Below are 26735 nucleotides of genomic sequence, written 5' to 3' on the forward strand. Positions count from 1 at the left end.
TGATGACAGCCCAAGCAGCAAAACTAAAAATGACGCGAACTATCTTACCGAAATCTGAATCGTAGAACAGCACAAACTTCTGCCAGCTGTACTCGGACACCACCTGCATGATGACCTCGTTGAGATAGACCGGAGGGCGGACCATGAGGGTGTAGTCGTCTGTCCCGGGGAAGCGGCTCGTGGGCGGGCAGGCGGAGCGCGGCGACCCCCCTGGCGAGCGTTGGATGAACAGGTGTGGGATGTGCATGGCGTCGGCCAAAGTCTGCAGACTCCCGGCCGACATGCAGCCGATGGAACTGACCAGGGCCAGGATCCCGCGGTTCATCAGCTCACAGGCTGCGAGGAGACACAGGAGAACATTTATTAATAGAGAGAAAAGGGATGGGAGGGTAGTGTCAGAGTGGCCGGAGCGTATAAAAGACATTTCAATTACCAAAACATATATGAAAAGTTAACTTTACTTGCAAAAACAATCAAAGCTGGCTAAACAAACTGTAGCACATTGAATGGGAGCAAAGAATTTAATTTCAAGTCACTGTATGAGAAAGCAACATTTTAAATTTAAAAGTAGGACATAACTCGCAGCCAAAAGTCCACCAAAATAATATTATGTACACCCACCACTGGAAATGTCCCACATTTTGAAAACCACTGCTAATGGAACATACTTGGTGCAACTTAGGCTGTTTTCACACCGGCTCAATTTAGATCGACTTAAACTCAACTCAACAACTTAAAACGCCGCTCTCGGGCTCTCAATCCGAGAGCGGCGCTTTTGGCTCATTGTGAATCCAACAGCAACAGTTTTTAAAACAGCCAGACAGAGACTGGCTGAATTGGTTGGTCTCGGAGCGGATTTGCTCACACTCTGGGGCAGAGCGGGTGTGGAGTGAAGGCGGCCGACCTTGAGCCAAACTACTCTCACTTTCATGCCTCTTTTTTGTGCAAAGAAAGAACTTATTTTTAATGACAACGCGCTGCCTGACAGGACGTTGGATTCCTGCTCTGACGAGGCAAAATGTATCTACTTTATATCATTAAGGTATGTTTCTCCTCTGCCCATCTTTCCCTTCTTGCTGCACAGTAAAGCTTTCCCCTCCATGTGCCCATTAAGAGCATGTCTCCTCACGTCTCACTGTCTTTAGTGTATGAACTGCGCACGCGCATGGGTGTCGGGGCATTGACAGGTTGACGCCCGTTGTCATGGGAATAAGTTCAGTGAACAGCTGGTTGGTGTTAAATGGCTGATAGTGTGATAGTGTTTGAAGTGAGCGCACGTGAACATGGACTGAACCGAATTTGAAGTAATTGCAGATGAAACTAGGGCGGTCTCTCTCGACCCTCAAGGCGCTCCAACATGTGCGAAAACAACCTTGGACATTTGAAGACCTGAACACACAGACAAAGGCAAGAGAATCACTGAGATGCATTGGAAAGTTTCCATGAATAGGAAGTCACATACATTAAATAGTTAGTTGGAATGACAAATATATCAAACTGAGAGCCAATGTTATATTCATGAATTGCAGACAAGTATAATGGCGGCTCTTTAATCCGGCCTAGCTCTTTTACAGCTCCCCAAAGCACTTTGAGGCACTTTTCTGCTAAATGAGACTCTATTCAATACGTCTTTATGAACTATTTTAATACAATACAAATGTCGGTCAGCTCACAGTCCGGAACAGCAGAGTGAAAAAATTACAAAATAAAGCTGATGCCAAAGCAAAAAAGCCTAATATCTACGTTCTGCCTATTATCTACATTTGTAGGCACAGGAAGTTGTTTACATGGAGGAAGTACAGTAAGTAAGTGCTTTATTTGTCACTGTACAAGCGCACAACGAAATGGGTGTTCAGGTGTTAGTCCTGAACCGCTGCGACTGATCCGCGCTGTCACTGTGACCAGCATGTTTTTGGAGGTAGAGGAAACCTGAATGGGTGCCTTCAGTCTCCTCTGATCCTCTGAAATGGTGCAGTGCCTCCTGCAAGTATTCATCCATGTTCATTCAACCTCTGTCCACTGTAGTCGAGAAGTTAACTGTTAGAATTTGAATTGATTCAATGACTTTGTCCACGTTCAGCTGCTCTGCTCTGTTTGGGTAGCCTTCCAGATCAGGAAGCGTCAATAACCTAATACTGCAATTTGTCAATATAAGTGCAGTCGTAACACCAAGCACAATGTCGGCCCTTTAGTCTCTGTTGTAACTTGTACTCACATCACCCCATATTCTCTTGTATAACTGCTGCTAGCTGAGACACTATCTTTGCTTTTTCTCTCCATCCTCGCCTGGGCCCCAGGTGTTGTCAGGAGCACCTCCGCCTCATCGCCCCTCAACCCTCTCCACCGTTATCTGCTTTCTTCTCCAGAATAGCCCCTTTGAGTGCTTACCTTTCAGCCCCAATCATTTCACTGTAGCGCTCTCTCTCTCTCCGAGTCATTTTCATGTTTGCCTCGCAGCGTGTTTGAATGTTTCACACCGCACAATTTGGACTCATCTGCCCCATTCTTCCAAACATCCTTTTTCATTGCATCCACCAACTTTTCTCGCAATCTTTCCACCCACCGAATATTATCGTCCTCTTGTTTACGCTTGTGGCTACACAAACAGCCATCTTGCTTTTTCCTCTCCTCTTTTCTGTTCACCTAACATGGCGTTGTGCAATATGGTGTGCTGCAGTTAGACTCTGTTCAGCTGTCAACTCCAAAGCTTATTTTTATCCTTTTGTCACTCTTCACAAAAGAGTACTTTGCTTTGGCAAGTTAGTCAATCATTTGCACTGACCGATAAAGATTCCTGGCCTTACATATTGAGCTAGGTTTGTTAGATGTACTATAAGTATCGTATTTGTACAACAAATGTGGCAACAAGAGAAAATGTGTGTATGTAACATTACCTCTAAATATTTAAGACACATTAGTTGTGTCATACGGTGCGGGGTGATGGTTTACTACATTTTAGATCGGGGTGCCCAAAGTTTTTGTCTCCGAGTGCCAAAATGAAAAAGTGCCTGTGGGTCTCGGTCCAAACATGGCGATGTCAAGCATGAAACACATATAACTGCAAATAATAATACTTTATTTAATTTTTTGGTTGCCTATACATTTGCATTTGATTCTATCTAATAACATGCTATATTTAAACAAATGTTAACTCTGGCAAAAGCCTAGTTTTAGTAGATCAAAATAAACAATTGTAGCAATATAGTGCAAAATGTAAAAAATAAAAAAAAACACCTGCATCTACAACACCTACAGTGACTTTAGCTCATTCATTTGTTAACTCAAAGAAAATGCAACATTAGATCATTTTGAAAGTGTCAGTTCAGCATAAAGTCGTTTATATGTCAACAACCTTTACAATAAAAGTTGGAAAACTGGGAAAGTTGATGGGCTGATGGATAAACACCAAGAACCACAATAGTGCTTCCTTAACTTTGCGAATGGAGTGAAACAGCGCCCCCAATTTGACGCTGGTGGCCCAAAAGTGTACTTCATCCATATTTACCATATTTACCATTGAGAGTGAATGGGAGAGAGTTAGTATTAACCATAAGCAAGCAAAGTTGGTCACTCTCTGGCGGGCCAACAGAATTGTTTCGGTGGGCCAAATTTTGCCCGTGGGCCCCACTTTGGGCCCCTCTGTTTTAAGTGATAAATAAAGCTGTCTGATCTACCTATCAGAATGCAAAATCAGCCACACACTTAAGTTACTCCTGCTTCCACAATCCCAGCACCTGTCCCAAATCAAGTCTTAATTAATTAGTGCAGTTACCTTCAGGCATGACCTTAATGCTAACTTGCAGCGCTTTGCTCATCGGTTTTGACCTTAAATTCATCACATTCCAGAAGAAATATACCAGAAAAATGCAGAGGCCATGGTGTGCATAGCATGTGCATAGTATTCATTGCATTATCATGGTTGCCCAAACACTTTATTTTTGGGCTGTACTTGGAAATTTGGCAGCACAGCTTTGAGCGGCTAGCATTAGCCTAATACCCCTTGCCTTTTCTAGCAAAGTTGTACAATTTGCAATGGTAGAAAAAACAACAAAACCTGTGGAGCATTAAGACAAATACATTACATTCCCGACAGGTTTTATGAATTATATCTGGCACCAAAATCATAGGCAGGTTCTCAAGAAAACACAATATTTGCTGCAAGCTAAAAAGGTACACTCACCGGGACTTTCTCAAGACATTTCTCAACAAGAAGTCAGAGCTGGAGCACACATCCGTTTGTCAGGATATATAAAGTGAAGTATTAACACTCAATTAAAATCTTTTATGTTTTTATTTACTTACTCATTAGAGAAGCACGCCTCAACAAAATTACGTGCTGCGTGGGTGATGTTCAAGTCATTTGAAGCGCCACAGCACCCCCTACTGGACACCTGTTATAACAGTAGTATTACAAGCCCATTGTTTCTCATGGATTACATTGTTTTTGTTTTTTTATTGTTACTTTAAAATTGTAATATATTCCATATAAGTAGTAACAGCTTTAAAAATGTAATGTGTAAGGTAAAGGTGCTTTATTTGTATTACATACTGTTTCAAAAATGTTACATTACTTTGAGTTACTTCTGAGTTACTTTTGGCAAAATATTAAATTGAAAATAGTAATAATGCCACCGAGAAAAAGCACAGAAAAAGATTTGCTTTTCCTTCTCTATCCCTATTGTCTCGTGCTTCGTTTTGCAACTGCAGATCTTATACACCAGCTTCCAACGGGATTTGGCAAGCTGCATTTTATTTGGGGGAGTTAGGCATTTTTTTGTTCATACATTTGAATGCACTTGTAACTCGAGTTACTAACATTGTAACAACTAATACTGTATATTCCTGTATGATATGTAAGTAATATTCATTAGTTACTGTAAAAAGTAATACAAGTAATACATACATACTTTTGTAATACACTGTGTTTCAAGTGCAAATTCCTCACTACTGTAAAAATCACTAGTCACAGCCTGAAAAGTTTGGAAACCCCAATCTAGTTAAACAATCTGGCTAATGGACGACACATTTGACCTGTTTGACCTGAGGTGAGGCCAGACTGCGCCACATATTTCTATAAGATTATAAACTAACCAGTCTGTTATATTTCTCTGCATGGTTTAGAGGAGGCTTTTTAAAAATGAAGGAATGATTCAAAGTGAAAATTGTATTGGCTAGACCAGCTTTTGGGGAATTAAATACAATGTACAGGGAGATGCAGGAGGAGATGGAACCAGAGAGTTGAATCTTGCAGTTTGACATTATATTGGATTCTATACTACACGAGCCTCGCCAGCCGCAAACCTCACTGCACTGAGCAGCCTGCTGTGTCCAAATACTTTTATACAAACAATACTGACATCTTACGTTTTATAGCCTCCATTAGCTTATTATACAACCCCAGAAATCTTGGCAGTTTTGAAGCCCTTTTCTTCCTCTCATCAACCCACACCTGAAAAACGCACTTTAATATTCAACCAGACAACTAATCATTGATCGTGGCGGGAGGATTAAGACGAGAGAGAGAATAAAGGAGAGTAATTGCTTGAGTCGAGTTTAAGTAAGTTCATAATAAAAAATGGATGCAGTAAGAAAGTGTTTGAAAAGCAAAAAATAAATAACTTACAGCATCATTTAGCCCATCCACTTTAAAAGCCATTCATCTTTCCCGCATTATTTAGACTTATGCTAATAACAAAATATAATTTAGAGGTAATAGCCAGAAACACAAAAGCCCCTCTGTAATTAATTGTCCAATTCAGTGTAAGGGACAGTTGCTTTCTGTTTTAGTAATAGCTTGGAGGTTACTTGAGGCGATGGGTTTGTCATGCTCTGATGTTGATTAATGGGCGAATGCAGCCGCAGTTTTAATCGCGTTACCCATTGTGCGACTCTGCAATTTGAGGAATCAATTAGAGCGTAACAGTATGCCACTAAATCTCAAATAAGTCCTCCAACGCTTCTTAGATTCGTTCAGTATTTTTGACCCGGCGAGTCTGGCGTCCTAATGTGCGCCTGCAGGTGTGACTAATCGCGCACCTGTGAATTCAGCTAATACTAGTTATATATATTTCTCATGTTCTTTTGAGTCATTTCCACACTTACGTAATGCTCAGAGCACCCAGCACTCCCCAGCCTCTCCATATATTCCTCAAACACAGCCATGCCCAATGTGTGAAACATTAGGGCCAACCTCCTCCTGTGACCATTGTTTTGGCTTGCCTTTTAGATTTCTTTACCAGATAGGGAGGCACTAACAGATTAACCAGTGGTTCTCAACTTCGGGGTCGCGAGACAAATTTCGGCGGTCGCCAGATCATTTAGATAAAATATACAGATTTTCATTAGCAAATAATCTAATGTTTTTTAAGAATTATGTAGGCTAATGTTCCTATTTCTCACGGTGTGACCCGGGCGGGGGGTCACGAACCCCTTTACCTGTTATAATGGGGGTCGCGGCTGCAAAAGTTTGAGAACTACTACGATAAACAATAACAGTACAATAAATAACCGAAAAATGTCTTCTTCTGAGAAATAGTTCATCTGAGGTCTCACGCAACATATGTAAGCTGAATTTAGATGGTCTCAATCCACTGAAGCAGTTCAAAACAAGTCTGGGTCAGTACAAACAAGTAAAACCAAGCAAACCCAGTCTGAACCAGGCCAAGCCAACTTTGTGCTACCACAAAACCACTTCAAACCAGTCTGAACCACTCTGCATCACTCCCAAATCAGCCTGAACCGGTCCAAGCAAGGTTTGAACCAGTCCTGAACCAGTCTGGGTCGATTCAAAACCAATAACCCTAACTCTATTCAAAAGAATTTGTAATGTTTTATAACTTAAAGGGGCTAGGTGCAGGTTTGCCATTTTATACTCACTACTGCTACCTCAGGCCATACGTGTAACTGCAGCTTCTATATTACGCTGGTGCATGACGGCACTTCAGACCCGAATTAACCTCTTAACCCCCACCTGAACCGGACCCATTTTCTTTGGTTCAGCTTTACCAAAATCTAAAAGGTTCTTGGGAAAAAAGTGTCGAAATAGCCACAAGAACAGGACGAAAACAACAAAAATGTGGCAAAATGTGTTAAAAAAATATATAAAAAAACACAAAAAATTGAACAAAAAAGTGTCAAAAAGTGACAGAAAAAAGCCACAAAAATATAACAAAAAATCTACAAAAATGTGCCAAAAACGTAACAAAAAATCTACAAAAATGTGACAACGAATTAAAAAAAAGCCACACAAAAAAATAAACACAAGCGCAACAAGAAAGTAACAATGGTGTAACATAAAAGTGACAGAAACTCTACAGAATAGTGGCAAAAAGGGGATGATAGGCCTATAGGCTGTAAGATCCAGTCGAGAGGCTTTTAGATTTGGGTAAAGTTGCTCAGTTAAGGCGGGTGGTAAGACCTTTTTGAGTGACAGTGCAGGATTTTAGAGGCAGTTGTGGTAAAACATGTCTGGGCTCATTCTACATATTAGGACATTGTTGAAACATGTAGGGGGAGGAAAATACTTAATTTTAACATTTCTAAACTCAGTATAGTTTAGTATAGTATAGTTTAAAAGAGCATATAACAAAAAAGAAGATACTTGAATTGAATATGAAACTAAAGTTGTACATTTTTGCTGATACATACACATTTCCCATCAAACTTAGTTCTTCACAATGTAAATGGCCTCCAGGAGGTCCCTGACTCTGCTTTAGGAACCGCTTAGTGATTAGTGATCACTGTTGACATACTTTAATCATGCAGCATAAGACTCACTCTGAATGTCCTTAACGCTGCGGTCATGCTAGCTAAAGATTTAGCCGCATTAGCTTTTATCTAACTCTAGCATATTAGCTTAGCATCATCAAGGCTTTGGCTAATAGAGGGCCCGGCTAATCCCCTCCTTATTGGGCCACTTTGGAGACTAAGCTCTCTCATCCTCTGCTCTAAAGAATGAGTGGGCGCCGTGTTCGTGACTAAAAGGGTGTATTGCAGTGACCTAGCCCTAACTTACATCACTATGAAGTTGGAAACATTTGTAAAAAAAAAAAAAAACATCTGTGGAGCAAAATACATCTAGATGTTGACAGGAACATGTTTTGCTTAATTATAGTTTAAGCCGAACAAGCTAAACTGCTGCAGGAAAATATACACTTTGCATCACTGAGTCGGTTTCTGTTTTCATTTTTGCATATGTTCGGCAAACATCTAACAAACCTGATTCCGTTCATGTTCCCCACCGCTGCAGCAGAACCATCAGACTTCGGTTCTGCTTCACCAGCACTATTGTTACGATTTGTTTCCCACATGGAATCGAGTATAATTTATCCATTCATTATTCCAGGCGCGCCCCCAACTTTTTTGACCGTGCCACCAGAAACTTTGTTATTGCTTCTTATATTACTTTAGGGCAAGAAACATTTAAACTCAAATTCATAAACTGCATTTCAGAATATTCTTAGATTAGATTTCGCAAATTATATCCTGTTTTACATAAAAAAAACACAAATATATTTTCTTTTTATTTCACCCGGGGATATCCCTTTAGGAAACCTTGCAGTAACATATTCATCACACTTCACTCACTCGTTCGTGTGTGTGTGTTTCTTTTAGGATCTATAGAGAAAGGGAAATATAATCCACACCTTCCTTCACCTATGAGCAAGAAGTAAAGGCCATCTTGTTACATCTTGCCTTAAAAAAGAGAGCAAAAGTAGTTGGCCTATTTTAGTGAGACAAAACATCCTTATAATCTCAAAACCAATGGTCACATTTGGCGAAAACCAGATAAATCCAATGAATCCATAGAATTTACTTGGTTTTGCTTAGAGCAGATTGGGAAAACTGTTTAGCTCCTCTTCCACATGAGGTTTCCTTACTTGCCATGGAGGCTGGCCAGGGCCAGGCCAGTAGCCGTTTAGGGGTCATCTAACAAATGCATTTTGTACAGTTATTCTACAAATAGGCCTAAGTAACTATTTGGATATAGAGAACAGAAACATATACAAGTCACATGCTTGCGAACACTTTCTCTCCTGTAGGTCTGATAAACAGATGAACATTTTAATAGTATTCTATGATTGAACTCTTCAAACACATGCTGCAAAATAAAAAGGAAGCGCTGCGTAGGAGTGCAGATACGGATGGATTCAGGCCGGAGTTTTCACCTATCATCAGCAACCATTCTCACCTTCCTAAAAACATGTACTTTCTGGCACTCTACGCACACATGCACAACTGCACTTCTGCTTCTGAATCATGACCATTCCCGGATCCATCTCCCCAAAAGCGGATAAGAGCTGTCGACTAGTCAGACGAGGTGTTTGTTCCAAGGATGAACATGCCAGTCACAGCGCTGTCCACAATTTTCCACACAAAGGGGATGTTATTAGCCTGAGTCATGTACTTTGTCAAATTGCCTGTTGCTTTTTTTTTTCCCGTCTTTCAGAGGTCGGAAAATGGTGGGTGGCGGTGAAGGTCTGTTCTACTACACACAGTGTGGAAAAAGACCCGCAGTCACGAAAAATACTCAACAAAGGTTGCGTTTCATCGGACAGTTGCATCTGTTGTGGCGCTCTTATCGTTTTTAGCCTTTTTGGGAGAGTGGATATTTACCGGAAGAAAGGAGTTCTTGGGCAGAAGCGGTGGATTTGTGTTGTTGACTCTGTCTTGTTTTAAGTATGGGCAACAGTGTTTCAGATGTTGGATACTGATGAAGTTGGCATGACATGTCCAAAAAATGCATTACCAGAACACGTTGGTAGAGGTCTAAACCAGGGGTTTCCAAAGTGGGGGGTCACGGGACACTGAAGAGGGGTCGCAAGATGTTTTTTTTGTACATTTCGGACATTGAATTTTTTGATTGAAAACAGCATATACCAGTGAAATTAAACCACATATAAAAATACAGTATCTAAACTAACATAATTAAACCAGATTTAAATTCAGAGTGATTTTGGGGGTCGCCGCCCGAAATGTTTGAGAGCCCTGGTCTAAACTACTTGCTTAGTAGCTTTTATACTTCAAACCTCATAGAGACAGGGTATTTTGTTCTTCGCAAAGGACACTGTACTGCCTAATGATTTATTCATCAACAGATACAGAAAAAAATGAATTGTATTTCTCTCCAACCCTTGGTGCAAATTGATTGAAATCTCAACCAATGTTCCCTCTAATTTTCCATGTGTCTGAGCAAACACACAAACTCCCAGAGCAGTCCCTTGGACTATTGTGAGCGGTGTGCACACTGTGGCCACACCACAATTTGCAGAGGCTTTCCTGAATTCTGGTTTCATTTAAGAACAATGTTTTGAGCTGCTTTTGCAAATTAATGTTTTATTTTTTTTATTTTTTTTATTAAAAGAAGAAGCCTACATTTAACCTAAACAAAAACTGTCCAAAATCACAAGCCCCTATCCATGCTGGAGTTTCCTCCCGCCCGCACTTTACCAATGTAGACTGTATACTATATAAATAGACAGCTCTTCCTCACTCCTCCTCGTTTACCATAATGACCACGTTCAAGGGGGAAATCATGGCTGATTTACAGACTCCTCCTCCCCAGCTCTGAAGCATGTTCCTAAAAAGGGCTTAAGGGCGGGATCTTCATTGTAGACTCACCGTTTGCGTGACGTGTAGCTCGAGCTGCTCCAATGCTAACAGTCTGGCCCTCATTAAGTACGAGATTTTGAAAAATGTTCTTATGAAAACCAGCCTGGTCCCTTTAATTGTGCCTAACCCAGCGTTATCACAGGAGCAACATCTAGCGGTAGAAAGTTTAAGAAAATTAGGGACCAGGCTCTAAAGTTGTTTTTCACGTGTCTAAAGTCCAATGCATTCCAATGGGAGACTAGCGGCTATAGAGGTACTTCAGCAATGGTGGCCTCAAAGCAGTGCAGCCAGCGGCCATTGTTTACCAATCACCTCATCTCAGCCACTTGTCCAACATTTGAGTTGTTTTTTTTGCATCAGAGCATGTATAAAGCTCCCTCTAGAGCTTTCTGTAGGACCAAGTGGGCTGTGTGCACGTGACCTGCGTGACAATCGAATACTCTCAAACCCTCCACTTCCTATAGGCACTCACACAGCGCCAGGAGTGGAAGGCTATGGGAACAAGCTCCTCAGAAGTCACATAATCGATCCCACCAGAAAGCCAATACAAATCTGTAGGAGGGGAGACACAGGGGGGCTTTGGAGAGGATACACTTGTAATGGTTTATGAGACCGTGTGTGTCTGTTAACAAGTGTAGGCTAATCATTATAGCTACAAGAGCATTGCAACTCAAAACGGCAAAACAGCCAAGCCAGGACAGCAAATACAAGTAATGGTGTAGAAATACAGTTGTAAAGTAGTTGGGCCTTTTTTCTTTCAGTGAGACTTTTGCATGTTCTCCCTTTTTGAATTGCCGTGGGACTTTCCTGGTCTCATAGCACCAATCTTTGAGTGAGTGGGCAAACTAGTCTGTCAGCCTTTGTCATAAAGTCTGTAAAATGTCATTTCCTGATCCCATTTTTGGCACTGATTAACATTTCCCATTGTTGCTCTTCTTTAACTTTCAGGCTGAAAATCAACAGAAATAGCACCCGGACAGTGCTGAGCTAATTTTACAGTCACTTATTGTTGCACAGGTTGCGTTGGCCCACTCCCACACAGTCAGCCATAGCCAGGAGTGAAACAGTGGCTGACCTACTTGTGTCTTGTGTGCCGTTTCATGTATTGTTCCAAAGCCTTGTCGTGCTGCTGTACTCCGCAAAGACCTGAGTGACAGAGATATGCTTCCTTACACAGCTTAGGGGAGATAAAGGAAATAGCCACCCGTCTATGCACTGTACACAGTATGTCAGGCTTGGCACTTGAGCACAAGCTAAAGGGGCAAATGCAGGGTCTTAAAAAGCACTTTGGAGTTTTCATATGGGCATATACATTTTTAGCTCTTGAGAAGGAGACAGCCTTGAAACGTACCCAAATGTGTGTGCAGAACCTGTGAACTTTGTCAGTATGTTTGTGATGAGGGTTTTAAATCATCTCAAATACGGGACTATTAATTTCAAGGATTGCCACTTTGCGTAGCCCCTGTCCCTGGCTGCTTGATACACTTGAATTAATGTGGCGAGGAAGGTAAGATGAGCTACAGACAGTGTGCCTTTTCCTTCTTTGTTTGAGCATATATGTATTACACAGAATACTTTCACTCCTGGCACCGACCGAAGAACACTGTCCATTGTTATCTGCGCCCTCGGATGGTCCCTGTGCCCCATTCCATCTCCACATTAGCGTTTAATAAGGACCGCATTACGCCCTCCACCTTGTCACATCGAGCATCGTCTCTCCTCCTCTGCTCTGGTGGCCTGGAGAGGTCTATCCGCTCAGTCATGCACAAAAGTTTGATGCAGCGTCTTCACTTTGGTTGTCCTAAACTCCAGACTCCACAGACTCCGTAGTGCAAACATGTTGAGCCCAAACTTACATAGAGATTTGTTTTTATGGGGAGCAAGAGGGAGGAAGGGCTAAGGGACATGTACAATCCGGAAGGCAGCTGTAAAAAGAACTCTTTTTTTCCCGCTTTTTCTAACTAACAAACCGTAAGATAGTGATAAAGACGTAAAACATTATGGGCCTGATCTTGTGTGTCAAAACGCAGACTAGAGCGTAGCATTATATGCTAAGGAGGAGCGCCCTTTGTGATCTTGCCACTCCAGACTTGGCGCATTTAAGGGGGAAGCACTAGGGGCTAGATGCAAGTTTGTAATTTTCTACTCACTACTGCCATCTCAGGTCATACATGTTGCTGCAGTCTCTATATTAAGCTCGTGCATGACGGCACTTCAGACCCGAATTAACACGTTTCTGAGTGACAGTGCAGGATTTTAGAGGCAGTTGTGGTGAACAGGTCTGAGCTCATTCTACACATTATCAAATCAAATCAAATCCAAATCAAAACAACTTTATTCATCCCAATGGGCAATTCTGTTCACTGCTCTCTGGTCATAAAAAACAGTAAATGGAGACACATACAACCATATCCAGACGTCATGAACTGTAAGTGCATCAGGACACAAGGGGGCCAGTAAAAATGAGGGGGGGAATAAGAACAAGATAAACACTGCCTTCCTAGATGTTAAATTTCTGACAGCAGTCGGAATGAAGGATTTTGAATAGCGGTTTCTTTTCTGTTGGGGGACGACATATCGCCTCCCGGAGGGCATCAGAGTAAAGTGCGACCGCAAGACATGATTTTGTTGACCCAAAATTGATCGAGTCTTTTGGAGGACTCTTTTCTTACAGAGTGAGGCAAGGTCTTCAAAACGCACACCAGAAATCTTACTACACACTTTGACAATGTGGTTCAGACTGTTCTTATTTTTCACAGACAGGCCATCAAACCAGCAAATAAAAGAAAAGGTTAAGACACTTTCAATAAAAGAATGATAAAAGTTACTAAAAATATTTGCTGATACATTAAAATAGTTTCCTCATTAGGTGAACTCGCTGCTGTCCACGTTTGACAATTTGCTCTGTGTTTTTATCAAATCGTAGAGAGGAATCAAAAACAGTCCCCAAGTACTTAAAAGATTCAACCTTTTCCACCTCTTCCTCGTGGATAAAGCTCGGTTTGGGGCTCTCTGGATTCCTCCTAAAGTCAACAACAAGCTCTTTAGTTTTTGGCACATTTAAGTCAAGAAAGTTGTCATCGCACCACTGGATGAAGGCAGGCAGAGCAGGACCATGATCAGAGTCTGCTCCGTGCAAAAGGGTCAATAGTGCAGTATCATCGGAGAATTTAACAATGTAACTGCTCTCATGGACAGATCTGCAGCTGTCTGTATACATGATATAGAGCAATGGTGATAGTACGCATTAGGACATGGCTGGAACATGTAGGGGGAGGAAAATACTTAATTGTAATATTTTTAAACTCCGTATGGTCTCTTTGAGGAAGAACACAAGGCAGCGCGATGTAAACGAGAAAATGAATGTCAGTAGTGCTCCCATCAGAGCAGTCACCTCCTCTCGTGACGCCCTCTCACAAGTGGCGAAGGCGCAAAGTACATAGCGCCGCCACTCAGAAAATAATTCGCCAAGAGCCTGCGCCCCTCTGTCTGCCAGCTACAAGATCTGGCCCTACATCTGCAAAAGCACAAACAAAGGTAGTGTGGGACGGTTAGGTTGCATTCAGTCCATCTCCTAAAACCACCAGAGCGGTGGGTGACCAAAGAATGCCAATGGACATTATGCGAAAACTATAGGTATCTCGCTGATGGATTAGCTGGTGATGTTGCAATCAAACTCCCCGTTCGTCTCAGGCGAAGCAGAAGTGTTTTTATTTGACCGCTGCAAATGAGGCCTTGGTTCAGACACGCAGTTCTGCATGACCACAGTTAGGTCTATTATGCTATACTGTGAAGTCAGTCCGTTCAAGACAACTGTTTCAAATTATTTCACTTATCCCCGTGGGGCAATTTGAAAGAGTTTTTCACAGAGGATGGGGAAAAGCGGAGCAGAAGGAAACTGTTATTAGAATCTACTTAGCAGGCGCGCGGCCACAGGTAGCTCACAATTCAGAAAGGAAATCGTTTCCTTAAAAGTAATCCCTTTAAAGGAACAGGCCACTGTTTTTCCATACTGATATACCTGTCTGGTCTTTGTGCCCGTGGAAGAGCGTGGTAGCTTCCAGCTTCATCCCTGTTTGGAGCTATAGGAATATGTTGGGAGAGGCCAAATGCTAACCAGACAGGTACATCAACTCGTCAAAGCTCAGGTAAGAACATATCTCAGTATGAAAAAAGGTGGCCTGTAACTTTAAGTTGAAGTTATAACAACTTTGATTAAACCACAAAACATGATCTTTGAACCTACTTAATTCAAATTGTCCACGTTCTTCTATAGCTTTACAGGGCCGCAATTTTGTTCTAACCTTCCATTACTGAAACACAGCAGCAATTTAGACTGAACCCCCCCCCAGGGATTTTAAACAGCCACATTATTATGAACTGAATGGCAGCTACAATTACCACGCTCCTCGACTGCGCCTCCCCAAAGTCGGCAAACAGTTCGCAGATTGCGCCAAATGAAATGATAATCTCCCCATCTCCCCTCCGCTCATCCTAACTTTATTTGCAGGCCGAGGAGATTCACATAAAAAGTAAATATTTTATTAGATACAAGTGGTCGAATCGATGCTGTTGTTTTATTTAAAAGGAGGTTTTTGTAGACTGCGGAAACCTTTTTTTTTTTCCTTTTTCCCCTCCGTGTATTTTGTACCTGCCTTCTCGCATCGACAAGGTTATCCGGTGCTTTGGTGCGGCTGTTTGCAGTCGGCTTGGCCCCGGTCCCTTCCACGCGCCGCGTTCAAAGCCAGTTATTTATCAAGGTGTCCGCGCTCGATCCGTTGTAAAGTCGGGGAGGAGATGAGTGCGTCCCCTTGGGTGTACCCGCGGTTTCTACTGTTTATAGCCGCGGTGGCTTTTTTATGCCTATTATTTTGGCAAGGCGCTGCTTCTTTTTTATTTATTTATTATTTTGCAGGTTTTATAACTCCTTTCAATGCCTTTTCCTTTACATCGGTGGTCTACAATCATGTAGCAGTCAGGATAAGCAATCTTAAAGGGGCTAGATGCAAGTGGGTCATTTTATACTCACTACTGCCACCTCTGGTCTTATGCATAACTGCAGCTTCTATATTAAGCTTGTGCATGACGGCACTTCGAACCCGAATTAACACCTTTTTGAGTGAGAGTGCAGGATTTTAACTCATTCTACACATTAGGACATGGCTGGAACATGTAGGGGGATGAAAATACTTAGTTTTAACATTTGTAAACTCCGTATAGTCCCTTTAAGCTGGCTGGACCCGTACTTTAAAGTGCACATTTATTCCTTCTTCAACACTCTTCCATCTCTTCCTCTTCTCCACCATAAACGTCTAAGCGTTGGACGATAATTACATAATATTGCTGTGATAACCTCCATAACAATTTTAACAATTTCCATCTGATACATCTCACACCTGTCCCACTTTGTGTCGGTCTCATTTGAAACGTGCACTTGATAATTGTAATGTTGCTACGTTTGATTGGATAATTGCATTTGCACATATGCGCCTATAATCACCAGGGCTGTATGTTTTTCCCGCGCCCGACATAAATGAATTGTCGTCTTCACCTCAGCCCTTCCTCCATCGCCCCCCCCCCGGCCCCCCCCCCCCCCACATTCTCTTTGTCAGCTATGGTAATGACCCATTTGTCAATGCTTTAATCGTATTTAGGAAATTGATTGGTTGTTGTTGGCTGCTAATGGCCTGGTGCGCCCCTGTTATTACTGCCCGTGTACGCCGCAGATGTCATCCTTTCCACTCGGTGTTGCGGCGTGTTGCGTGTATAGACCTGAATTGGAAAATGCAGACTGTTTGGGTGGCAGTGAGGCTGAAAGATGGGATGGTATGGTACAAACAAAGAATAAAAGTCATCAGTGTGTTGTTGATTTTCTTTCTGCATTGTCGCGTTTTGAGGCATCTGCAGCAATGGCACGACGCTTCAGACACTGAGCTTTTGCTACTGTGGCTGGTTGGTTGGTGGTCGGACAGACTGATGGCGCAGATTTGTAGCCTTGCTTCTGCCCGTATACCCCAGGGCAGGTGTGGCTGCACCACCAAGTATGATGGGAATGAATAATGCAACATAAAGCGTCCATAATGGCACTAAAGTACATAAACCAGATTCCTTATGATCAATCCAATTATTCAATGGACAGGTACTTTTCACAGCACATCTAAATAAACCATTCCACATGAGCAGTGGTGTCCAGCCTTTGTATGTCAGTGACCCCTATTTTAGCAGTAGATACATCAGCGACCCTACCACCCTATTTCAGCCCGACAAACCGCTACATTTTAGGAAGTATGTCATCATTTATTTTAATTTCAATCAATCAAACAAACAATAAATGGAAAATTCTCTACAATTTCCTTCATTATATTTCTGTATCAACCTAGTTTGGACCTCTATTTTCAGAAGATGGGGACCCCCATGAAAATTCCGGGGACCAATGTGCAGCTTTTACGAAATTTTAACGTGCGTTCATGACATTTCCACATGCTTCCATTATACATGTATACATAATACTGTACAAAAACTCGATAAGGAGTGGGAGGAAGTAAACGTATAAGTTCCCACCCCTGTAAGTATCATAATTTCATTATTGTTATTGGAGCCAGAAGATAAGATAAGATAAGATAAACCTTTATTGATCTCACAAAGGAGAAATTCACTTGTTACAGTCGGCGTTCAAGAAGATCACTCAGAGTTAATAAAGTGCAGAGATTATTGCACATGTTACTTTACAGTCTTATTGTACAGTCTGACAGCAGTGGGGATGAAGGCTTTGCGGTAGCGCTCTGTCCTGCACTGAGGGTGTCTCAGTCTGCCACTGAGAGAGCTGCACAGCTCTTCTACAGTCCCGTGCAGTGGGTGGGAGGTGTTGTCCATGATGGACCCTCACCTCCTCCACAGAGTCCAGGGGGCAGCCCAGGACGGAGCTGGCCCTCCTGACCAGCTTGTTCAGTCTGTTCTTGTCCCGCTCTGTGCTGCAGGGAAATGATTCAGCATTTAGTAGAGTTGTAATAACAAAATAATAATAATAAATATGAGGTATGTTCAGTATAATCGAAGTGTGGAATTTGAACTGAATTATGGTTTGAGTTATGGCTTGGGTCCCCGAACCCCTGGTTGGGAAACACTCCTAATGAGAAGAGCTTCTATTTATCCATCTGTCCATCCAACTCAGTGACAACACAGCATAAAATATTTGACTTTCCAAGAACCACCAGGCCAAGAGAAACATCAGATCTGGAGTAAACTGGACCAAGTTATGTCTAAACTGGCTGTAAACCATGTCCAAACCAGAAAAACAACAATGCATCGCTAAACTTAAAGGCACACTATACGTAACATTTTGGATTCTACTCTGGCCATCAATTTAATACATGCTCTTATTTTCTGCAGTGGGTAATCAAAGAATGGATTTGGATGAGGACCAAACCTGTTTAAATCTCATATGTGGCTGCCTTTAGTAAACACCTCCGTGGAGACGAGCTGGAGAAATCCCAATAAAGTTAGTCAGGTTTTAGAAGGTAAGCTGCTCACAGCAAACATGCATGCTATGGTATTTCTTAATAATAAAACATCTGTAAAACATAAATGCTTGTATTTTATTCTGTTTCTTGTGGAAACGGTTGTGCTATGTGGCTTTAAAATACATCACTAAAGCATCCATAAAAATATCCTGAATTAAAACAATTTAAGCTTTCGCAGATTTGGTTTCAAACAAAAAACACGGGAAACCTAATTCCAGTGTTGCATAACCTTGTCCTTGCCAGTGTCATAGCCTTGGGTTAAGTTAATAATGTACCGCGTGAAAAAATGAAATAAAATACAATTTAGTTGTTGACACAGCCCACGCAGATGACCCCGGCCATTTGTTCACCGTAATTAAAAGTCCACTCAAATTGATTATACTTTTAAAAATTGCCCGCGCAGTATGCTGGAAGAAATCCTGCTTTTGATATTCCAGATGGATGCGTGTTTAACATTCTGCGCTTAACAGTATGTGGTGTGTTTGGTGGAAAGCTGTGCTACAAATCACTAACAAACCACAAAAATGGCCCTTTCACAGACACAGCTTGTTGCCGCGTGGGGTAAGAGAGTGGAAAATTAACTTAATAAACATTAGAGAACTTCCAACTTTTGCACGGAGAGAAAATGTTAACAAAGCACGAGTCTGGCTTAAAACAAAGAAGAAATGTTAGTCTTTGGAGATGTCTTGTTTCAAAGTGATCTCGGCACAGCGAGCTAGGCGACAGGTGCGTAGGAGATGAGTATACTTGAGAAATTTAAGAAAGCTCTAACACACTGTCTTATTCTTTTATGTCAATGAACAGGCACAGTTATTACACAGCCACTACCCATAAACTAGGCCAATACATCTGCATTTCTACACCCGTCTTCCACCTCAAGCTGAAACTATTGTTATTATATAGGCTCTCTCGTCATCTGATGCACGTACATGCCGCGCGTCGTCAACACAATGGACATGAAGCCCAGACGTACATGCAGAGAAATGATAATTGACCGGAGTTAACGGATGGCTAAGGCCAGGCTAGGTTAACACTAACTCTCTTCCCATTCATTCTCAATGGTAAATATGGATGCAGTAAACTTTTTGACCACTAGCGTCAAATTGGGGGCGCTGTTTCACTCCCTACGCCAAGTCAAGGAAACACTGTTGTAGTGTCTTGGTGTTTATCACAGAGCATTGTAGCACATCAGCTTTCCCAGTTTACCAACTTTTATTGCAAAGGTCGGCGATCTAATATCACATTTTCTTTTAGTTACCAAAAGAATGAGGTAAAGTCACTGTAGGTACTGCAGATACAGGTGTTGTTGTTTTACGTTTTGCACTATATTGCTACAATTGTAGATTTTGTTCGACTAAAATTAGGCTTTTGCCATAGTTAAAGAGATTAGATGCAAGTTGGCTATTTTGTGCTCACTACTGGTGAGTCAGGTCTTAAATGTAACTGCAGCTTCTATATTAAGCTCCTGCATGACGGCAATTCGGACCCGAATTAACAGCTTTTTGAGCGACAGTGCAGAATTTTAGAGGCAGTTGTGGTGAACAGGTCTGAGCTCATTCTACACATTAGGACATGGCTGGAACATGTAGGGGGATGAAAATACATATTTTTAACATTTATAAACTCTGTATAGTCCCTTTAGTTAGTATTAATGTAATATGTTATTTGCATAGATAGAATGAAATACAAATGTATATAGAAAAATAAAATACAGTAACCATTCTTATTTGCAGTTATATGTGTTTCACACTTGACTCGCTTGAATCTCCGTGTTTGGCCCGTGACCCACAGGAACTCTTTTATTTTGGCCCACGGAGACAAAAAGTTTGGGTACCCCTGGGTTAGACGATGCTTTCAAAGAGAGAGAAATCACAAAGTTACAAAAAAAAGGTACAATAGAAATACAAAGTACATTTACCGTCACAATTCACGGTGGTCATAAAACAACCCTTAATCCACTGGAATTAAAATGTTTTCTGAAACAATAGGCTTTCAGTTTGCTCTTAAAAACATCAACACAATCAAGTAAGCACAAGGAAAGCAGAAGATTGTTCCAGAGTGTTGGCGCGACCACCTGGAAGGAGCGGTCTCCTCTGGGCCGTGTGCACACGGCAGAAGTGCAATAAGCATGTTTTCTGCTGCGGAGCTACATCTCAATTCAGCCGAGCCAAATCATGGCATGGGGTCAAGCGTATAGAAAATAATGTCAGCGCCTCTGTGTGCGTTGGTCTTTAGAGTTTACAATGTTTTGACATCAATGCACGATATTGTTGCAACATTTCAATCGCGCTGACCTTTATCATGTGCTGCCCTGTCATGAACAAGTGCCACAACACCACAACAAAGACGTCTAGTATTATGACTTTGTCCAGCCTTTCATAAAATTAGCTTTCATTATAGTAATTTTTAATATTATTATTATCTGTACCTTTATATTAGCCTTTGTCCAAAATAAATCAGCTCCCATCAGCATAATACATGTATCTCCTTTCGTAAGTATTTCTCCTCCCCACATGAATAAATGAATACTGTTTAATTCTGCAGCCTGCTTGTTGATGTCAATGTGGGTGGATGTGCTTACGAGAACTCCACACTTGACGCGTTTCTGTTGATTCAACACATCAGCGTCATATATTAAACATCTTATTTGGAAACGTTTAGCGCATTTAGCAGTCAAAGATGGTCGCCGCTACACTGGGTGCACGAGACAGGCCTGCTGACTGATCAAACAGCTTCACTACGCCAGGCGTCAACACAGAAAAACATGTCATTGTAAGGGCTATTATGAACATAGTGGCTTATGGCAAACTTACTTGCTGTGCATGCCATTCACCCGTCAACCATGCCAGAAACTTTGATAACGTAACAAGACTGGTGAGTTTTGAACCATACAGTAGCTGCTCTTGCTACTTGTTTAATTGTAGGATTGATTTTGTTCATTGTTAAAGCCTTGACGCTAATACCTCTAATGACTCTAATGTGAAAGCCCATGTTTGTGAACACACCCTGCCTCGGGTGCAGTAAAGATTTTTCTGGCTGGACTGGGTTGATTTAGTTGGGGACCTTTATCCTCAGAAGCTTCTTCTGGCTGGTATAGTCAGTGTAAGGCAGGTAAAGACACTTGCCATACACTGACCATAACAGCGGGAAGAAGCTTTAATGATAGAAGGAAAGCTTTCTCAATTTGGAAATAAAAAATTCTACTGGAATGGATCAATCCTGGATGACTGGGAGCCTATACAAACACCCTCATTCTCTTCAAATAAATCGGTAAAACCAACACTTGAACATGTTTGTCTCATACCAGACAAAACAATCCTACTTCCTGTTCCTTTTGACTGCCTTTGGGCAGTGAAATTATGGCATTTTTTAACTTCTGCATGCAAAAATCATTAGCGTTGGAGTGTAGCCCGTCAGGACTATGCTCGGCGTGGACATTTGTATCATGAAAGGAGGAATGAATACTGGATACAGGGGCCAACTGGGAGGTAGCAATCGGAGCGTAGCCGTGAAGTGCACTAGAAAATGAAGGGAGCGAGAGCCAGATGCGGGCGGATGCAAATGAGACGGCGAGCAGGCAGGGGAGGGAACGGGAGAGCGATGAATTATGGAGAGACTATGGGGGACTCCGTAATGATACATGCCTCTATCAAAGGTACTTCAATGAGAAAAGCTAGCGTCTGTTATGGCACTGTGAACACTGCTGGCCACAAAAGGCACCGCTTGACACACAACGTAACGCAAGGTTAGGAGTAATTAGCCCAAAATGAATTAGTAGAACAATCTGAACCGAGACAAATAGGGAGAAATGACAGCTAATTCCGTCTCGATGAGAATGCATGCCTACAGCATATCTGAAACTAAAGCTGAATCTAATGGGCTTTGTTTATTGCACATGCTAATCACATGAAATGCACAAGCTCTTCTCTGATGTCAGCCCTGAGGGTCTAATTGAAAGTGATGTAGTTCAAAGATGTCCCCATCCTCGTCATGTCTCTTAGAGTTTAGCTAAGCGCCGTAATAAAAATCTGGAGAACAAGTTTTCACAAGAGCGTTTACTGCTGATTGGATCAAGCTCGCCTTGTTTTAGCCAATCACAGCCAAGCCACAAAACTCCAAACAAATATCCAAGATTGGGCAAAGCTTCAGCGCTATATTGAATCATTATAATCTGAAAATGTGGAAATCAATCAAAGTCTCAAAAGACTGTACATTATAACCATCTCAGTGTAATTCTATTCGTCCAGTGAATTCTATTCGCTTTTACGACAATGGTTCTGTAGAAATCCACCATTTTGAGTAACCTGGCTAACACCATGCTGCTGTGAGCGCTCGAATTATTTCGAACTGCACAACAGCCTGGGGACCATGGCCAAATCTCCGGTGGATTTGGGAACCAATCACAGAGCGAGGAGGGACGGCAAGACGATGACGCGCTATTCGATATATGGAAGCTTGTAGTTTATTTACGGATAATAAAAAAAAAAGTTTATTTACGGATCCAACGTGACAGCAGCAGACACGATGGTATTTTTTGATCAAGCTTTAGACCTTGTTCTAAATAGTTTATATTCAAAAGTTTACAGCGGGTACGTCATACGTCATCTCATACGATGATACGATTGGCCGTGGCTACGTGCAGACGCAAGAGACTTTTTTTTTTTTTTTCGTATCGCCCAATAAACGAGTATGGACGATCGTAAACCACACCTCTCCTACGAGAAAATGAATTGGTGGTCCCCAGACTAAATATCACTTGTGATTTTAGTCTGGTGTTAGCCAGGCTACATTTTGAGGGGAAATTGGGAACATTGTCCAAAACACAATACTCAAAAGGAGAGAAAAGAACCCACAAAGGAACAATCATACAATCAGTCTAAACTGAAAAATGTCCAATGAATCAAATGTGTGTCAATCTGGAGATGTATCTTTGTAGAGCTAACTCTAAAATTAGTAAGCTTATAGACAGAAGTGTTTTGAGCCGGAAATGCATTGTAGATCTTAAGTGTTATTTTGCTGTAGTGGATGTGTGTACCGTAGGGTGCGATTCCGGTCATTGAAACCAGTGGATAAAAATCTCAAGTGTTGCTCAGCAATAGGATTAGTCGTGTGGGACGTGTTGCCATGTTCAAACAAGTATGCGTTAATATATGCGCCCAGCTGCCCACACAGACACTTGTATCAACTTCCAAATCCTAGAGCTGGCACAGAGCTCCACAAGGGGGTCTCAGCCCATCCCAACAGGCAGCCCTCCAGCAGCAGCAGCAGCAGCCAGGTTCCTGTGTGCCCCTGCAGACCTCCTATCTGTGGACACATGTGGCCGACATTACTGCTCCCCTGGCAACTTAGAACCATGGAGCAGACAGTCGAATATTCAATATGAGATGAGGGCGCCAGAACTTTGCTTTTTGAATTTTAACAAAGTAAGGGCACAGAATATCTTGAACAAATCACAACTGAGAAAATACATTGTGTGTAATTGATCTAAAATGACTTCACACCAGATTTCACACCAAGTACAGCCTGAGAGGTCTAAATATCACAATATGTACATCAGAAAAAATATATACACGTCAAAAAGTAAAATGGGCACATTTTGCTTGAAATACGTATATTTGCCCTGGATTTGAGTAGGTAAAATAATCTGCCAATGGAACAAGTACTTTTGCATGTAAAACAAGAAAAAAGCTCTTATTACGCTTAAAATTAGATAATAAATCTCGTATTACATATTACATTTTCTTTTTATTATTTTAAGTGCAAAATTACTCATTCCTTTGGCAGATGTTTCTACTTCACGAGACAAAATTACTCATATAAAATAAAACATTCTTAATCTAGTCATTTATCAAGATTAAGATATGGCTTTTTGCAGTGTATCAGCTCTGAACCAGGACTTAGCCAAGCAATGCTACATTAGGACTGACTCAAAGGAGGACAAAAAGAAAATTACTTTCACTTTTTAAAGCCTAACTCTTTCAACACTCTTAAACAGATAGTGTGCAGAGGTCAATGCCAATGACTGAGTGGTGCAGAGCGAGTCGTCTTGTGACTGAGGGGTTGGCGGTTCATATCCCGCAGCTGTACACTGGTTTTGTTTAGGCAATACACTTCCCTCACCTTGCCAACTGTGCCTGACGCTGATGTATGAACGAGAGGGTGAATGGGTGAGGGGTTCACTGATGTAAAGCACTTATTTAGACTGATTTGTACTTTCACTTTGAACAGTATCGTCTATAGCAAATACTTCAGTGCTTTAACTTAAAGCAATACTAATTAACTTGTTTACCTTAATAAATCCCTTCCGTAGTCCCGCTGGGGGCTATACAAGTGTTAATGGGATGATTGGAGGGTCTTTCACCTCCCCCTGGTGTCTCTGGCCAGAAAACCACAATTGCAACTTGACTGCCACTGGACTGGAGCAACCAATACACACTAATGGAATCACGAAGAGGAAGCTAACAGGCTAACGGGTAAAGCTAACTGCGGGCTAGCGCCACTTAATAAGTAGCTAGTAATTGGATGTACAATATCCCTCTCTCCCTTCGCTTTTTCTGTCAGTGAATTTACTCTCACGGACAATTAAAAAGTAAAAAAAAAAAACGCAACTTGCTACACCTGCAGTTGCGCTTATGGCCTCTAGGGGCAAGAGTTACTTAGTACTGCTTTAAAGGAATAGTTCACCGTTTTTCCATACTGTGATATGTTCTAACCTGAGCTTAGATTCGTTTTTTTTGCGTGACTGAGGGCATGCAAAAAGACCAGACAGGTACGTATCAACTAAGCTCAGGTAAGAACATATCTCAGAATGTAAAAAACTGTGAACTATTCCTTTAAGGATTTGACCAATCGTATATGTATACATTTACTCAATCAAGTGCTTTGGCCACCACTGTATGTCACACTGTGCAAACTAAGATTAAACTGGCAGAGGACGCGCTCCATCACAAGCAAGTATTGTTCACTAAACATGCCTTCCAATCAAACCCAAAATTTAACTTTTTCCAATCCAGCGCATAAAAGTGAAATAATGAAAGTTAGTTCAAGGACAGCGTTGGTGTGTGTGGGTGGATAACTGCTTTAAACTTGGCCATCAGGCGACTGTGAAGTGGCTCTACCCTTCAACAAGTTCATTTACAAATTAGACACGAATGCTGTTTCCAAAATCTGTGTTGTTTATCCTGCCAAAACGAATATCTCAACGTTAAAGTACTTGTGGTTAATTGCTTTAAGAGGTGCGGTGAGCGTGTGTGCGAAAAGACCCCAGGTGGTGTGGGGGTCATGTCTCCTTTATTACAGGAAAGTGAACACAAGTGAGTGGGCATGTTCAGTACACAAGTGAAAGATATTAGTCACCATGCCTTTCGGAACAAGTTAAGTTTAACAGGGGAGGAGGATCACTAATGCAGCAGCTCTCTCCTTGGAGGTGTGAGTTCTCAAAGTTTGCCGCAGACTTTCAGAACTAGCAGAACTTTATCAAATCTAGATTGAAGTATTTTCATTCATGCATTTTCATTAAGCGTCTGTCTGACTCCCAAAAAACACCTTCTGCTCATCAGCTAGTGGCAATCAAAGCAGTTTGTATAGTCTTCTGCATTTACCTTGAAATGCAATGAGAAATCACAGAAGGATTTATAAATTGAACACAGCTTGAAATAGAAGAAGAAATGGGCTGGACTTGGAGATTTTTATTTTTTTTAGGGGAAAATGACTGGACTGGATTTGCACAAACGTGTCTCGGATCGGAAACATTGCCACTTGACGAAAACTCCATTGGAGCTTCTGTCGCCGCGTTGCACCTGGTTCCACACCAAGAAACAGCAGGAAATACAAAGCTTAGAAACTAGGCATCAAGAGCCAACAGCTTTGACTCAGGAGCAGATCCGAGACTCTGGCAGGTACATGGTTAAAACTGTCCACACAAAGCCCCATATCCAAAGGGACAGAGAATTCAGTGAGTTCTGACAGTTTGAAAAGCCCCCCATTAAAGTGTGATGACATGCAGAGAAAGAGGCCAGCCTGATATTCATGTTTTCTCCAATGTATTCTAACACCCTGTGAATCTCCTTTGCATCTCAATATGAGCTCCCTTATGCCAGACAGCCGGCTCTCCTGATACAAATCATTAGCGGGACAAGTGCTCTACTTGCTTGGCTGCGGCTCCGCCAGGACACTATAGGAGCTGTGAAACGGGCTGCTAGCACAGTCATTAAGGCACAACACATCCCAGCCTCTCGAACATACATCTCCAACAATGGCACTCCTAAGAGCAGTCCAAAGAGGTACACATGCTAGGCAGACAATCACACTGAGGCAGAATGGGTGGGTGAAGAGTCTTATGCAAGGTAACAACGTCACAGCTAGGAGAGGGGACTGGGACCACATCTTAAGGTTATTGGTCTTTACATCATAAAAAGTAAACTTTTTGTTGTTTGTTTGTTTTTGAAGTAGTACGTACAGCTTCAGTCGTGCAGATGTGAGTTTACTTTGGTTGTTTTGCCTTCTACAAAGTGCAGTGATCTGTATTTCCAATAGATTTTGTTGCTCAATACATAGAAGTTAGAACTGCTCCAGGTCTATGTGCTCCAGATTTTCTGAATCCAT

The 26735-nt window shown here is 41.8% G+C and overlaps 1 protein-coding gene across 4 annotated transcripts in view; it reads right to left on the reverse strand.

Moving 5' to 3' along the window:
- grid2 (glutamate receptor, ionotropic, delta 2) overlaps window positions 1-26735 on the reverse strand; it is a 651170-nt gene that overhangs the window by 351649 nt on the left and 272786 nt on the right. For all 4 annotated transcript variants that reach the window (XR_013792643.1, XM_079551983.1, XM_079551984.1 and 1 more), the window contains exon 3: window positions 49-336. Coding sequence is in view for 3 of the 4 variants with exons in the window: in XM_079551983.1 (XP_079408109.1) it covers window positions 49-336 (288 nt within the window). In the remaining variant the exon portion in view is untranslated. The remainder of the gene's footprint in view (window positions 1-48; window positions 337-26735) is intronic.

This window comes from Gobius niger (genome assembly GCF_951799975.1).
Source record: "Gobius niger genome assembly, chromosome: 1".
NCBI classification, from domain to species: Eukaryota; Metazoa; Chordata; class Actinopteri; order Gobiiformes; family Gobiidae; genus Gobius; species Gobius niger.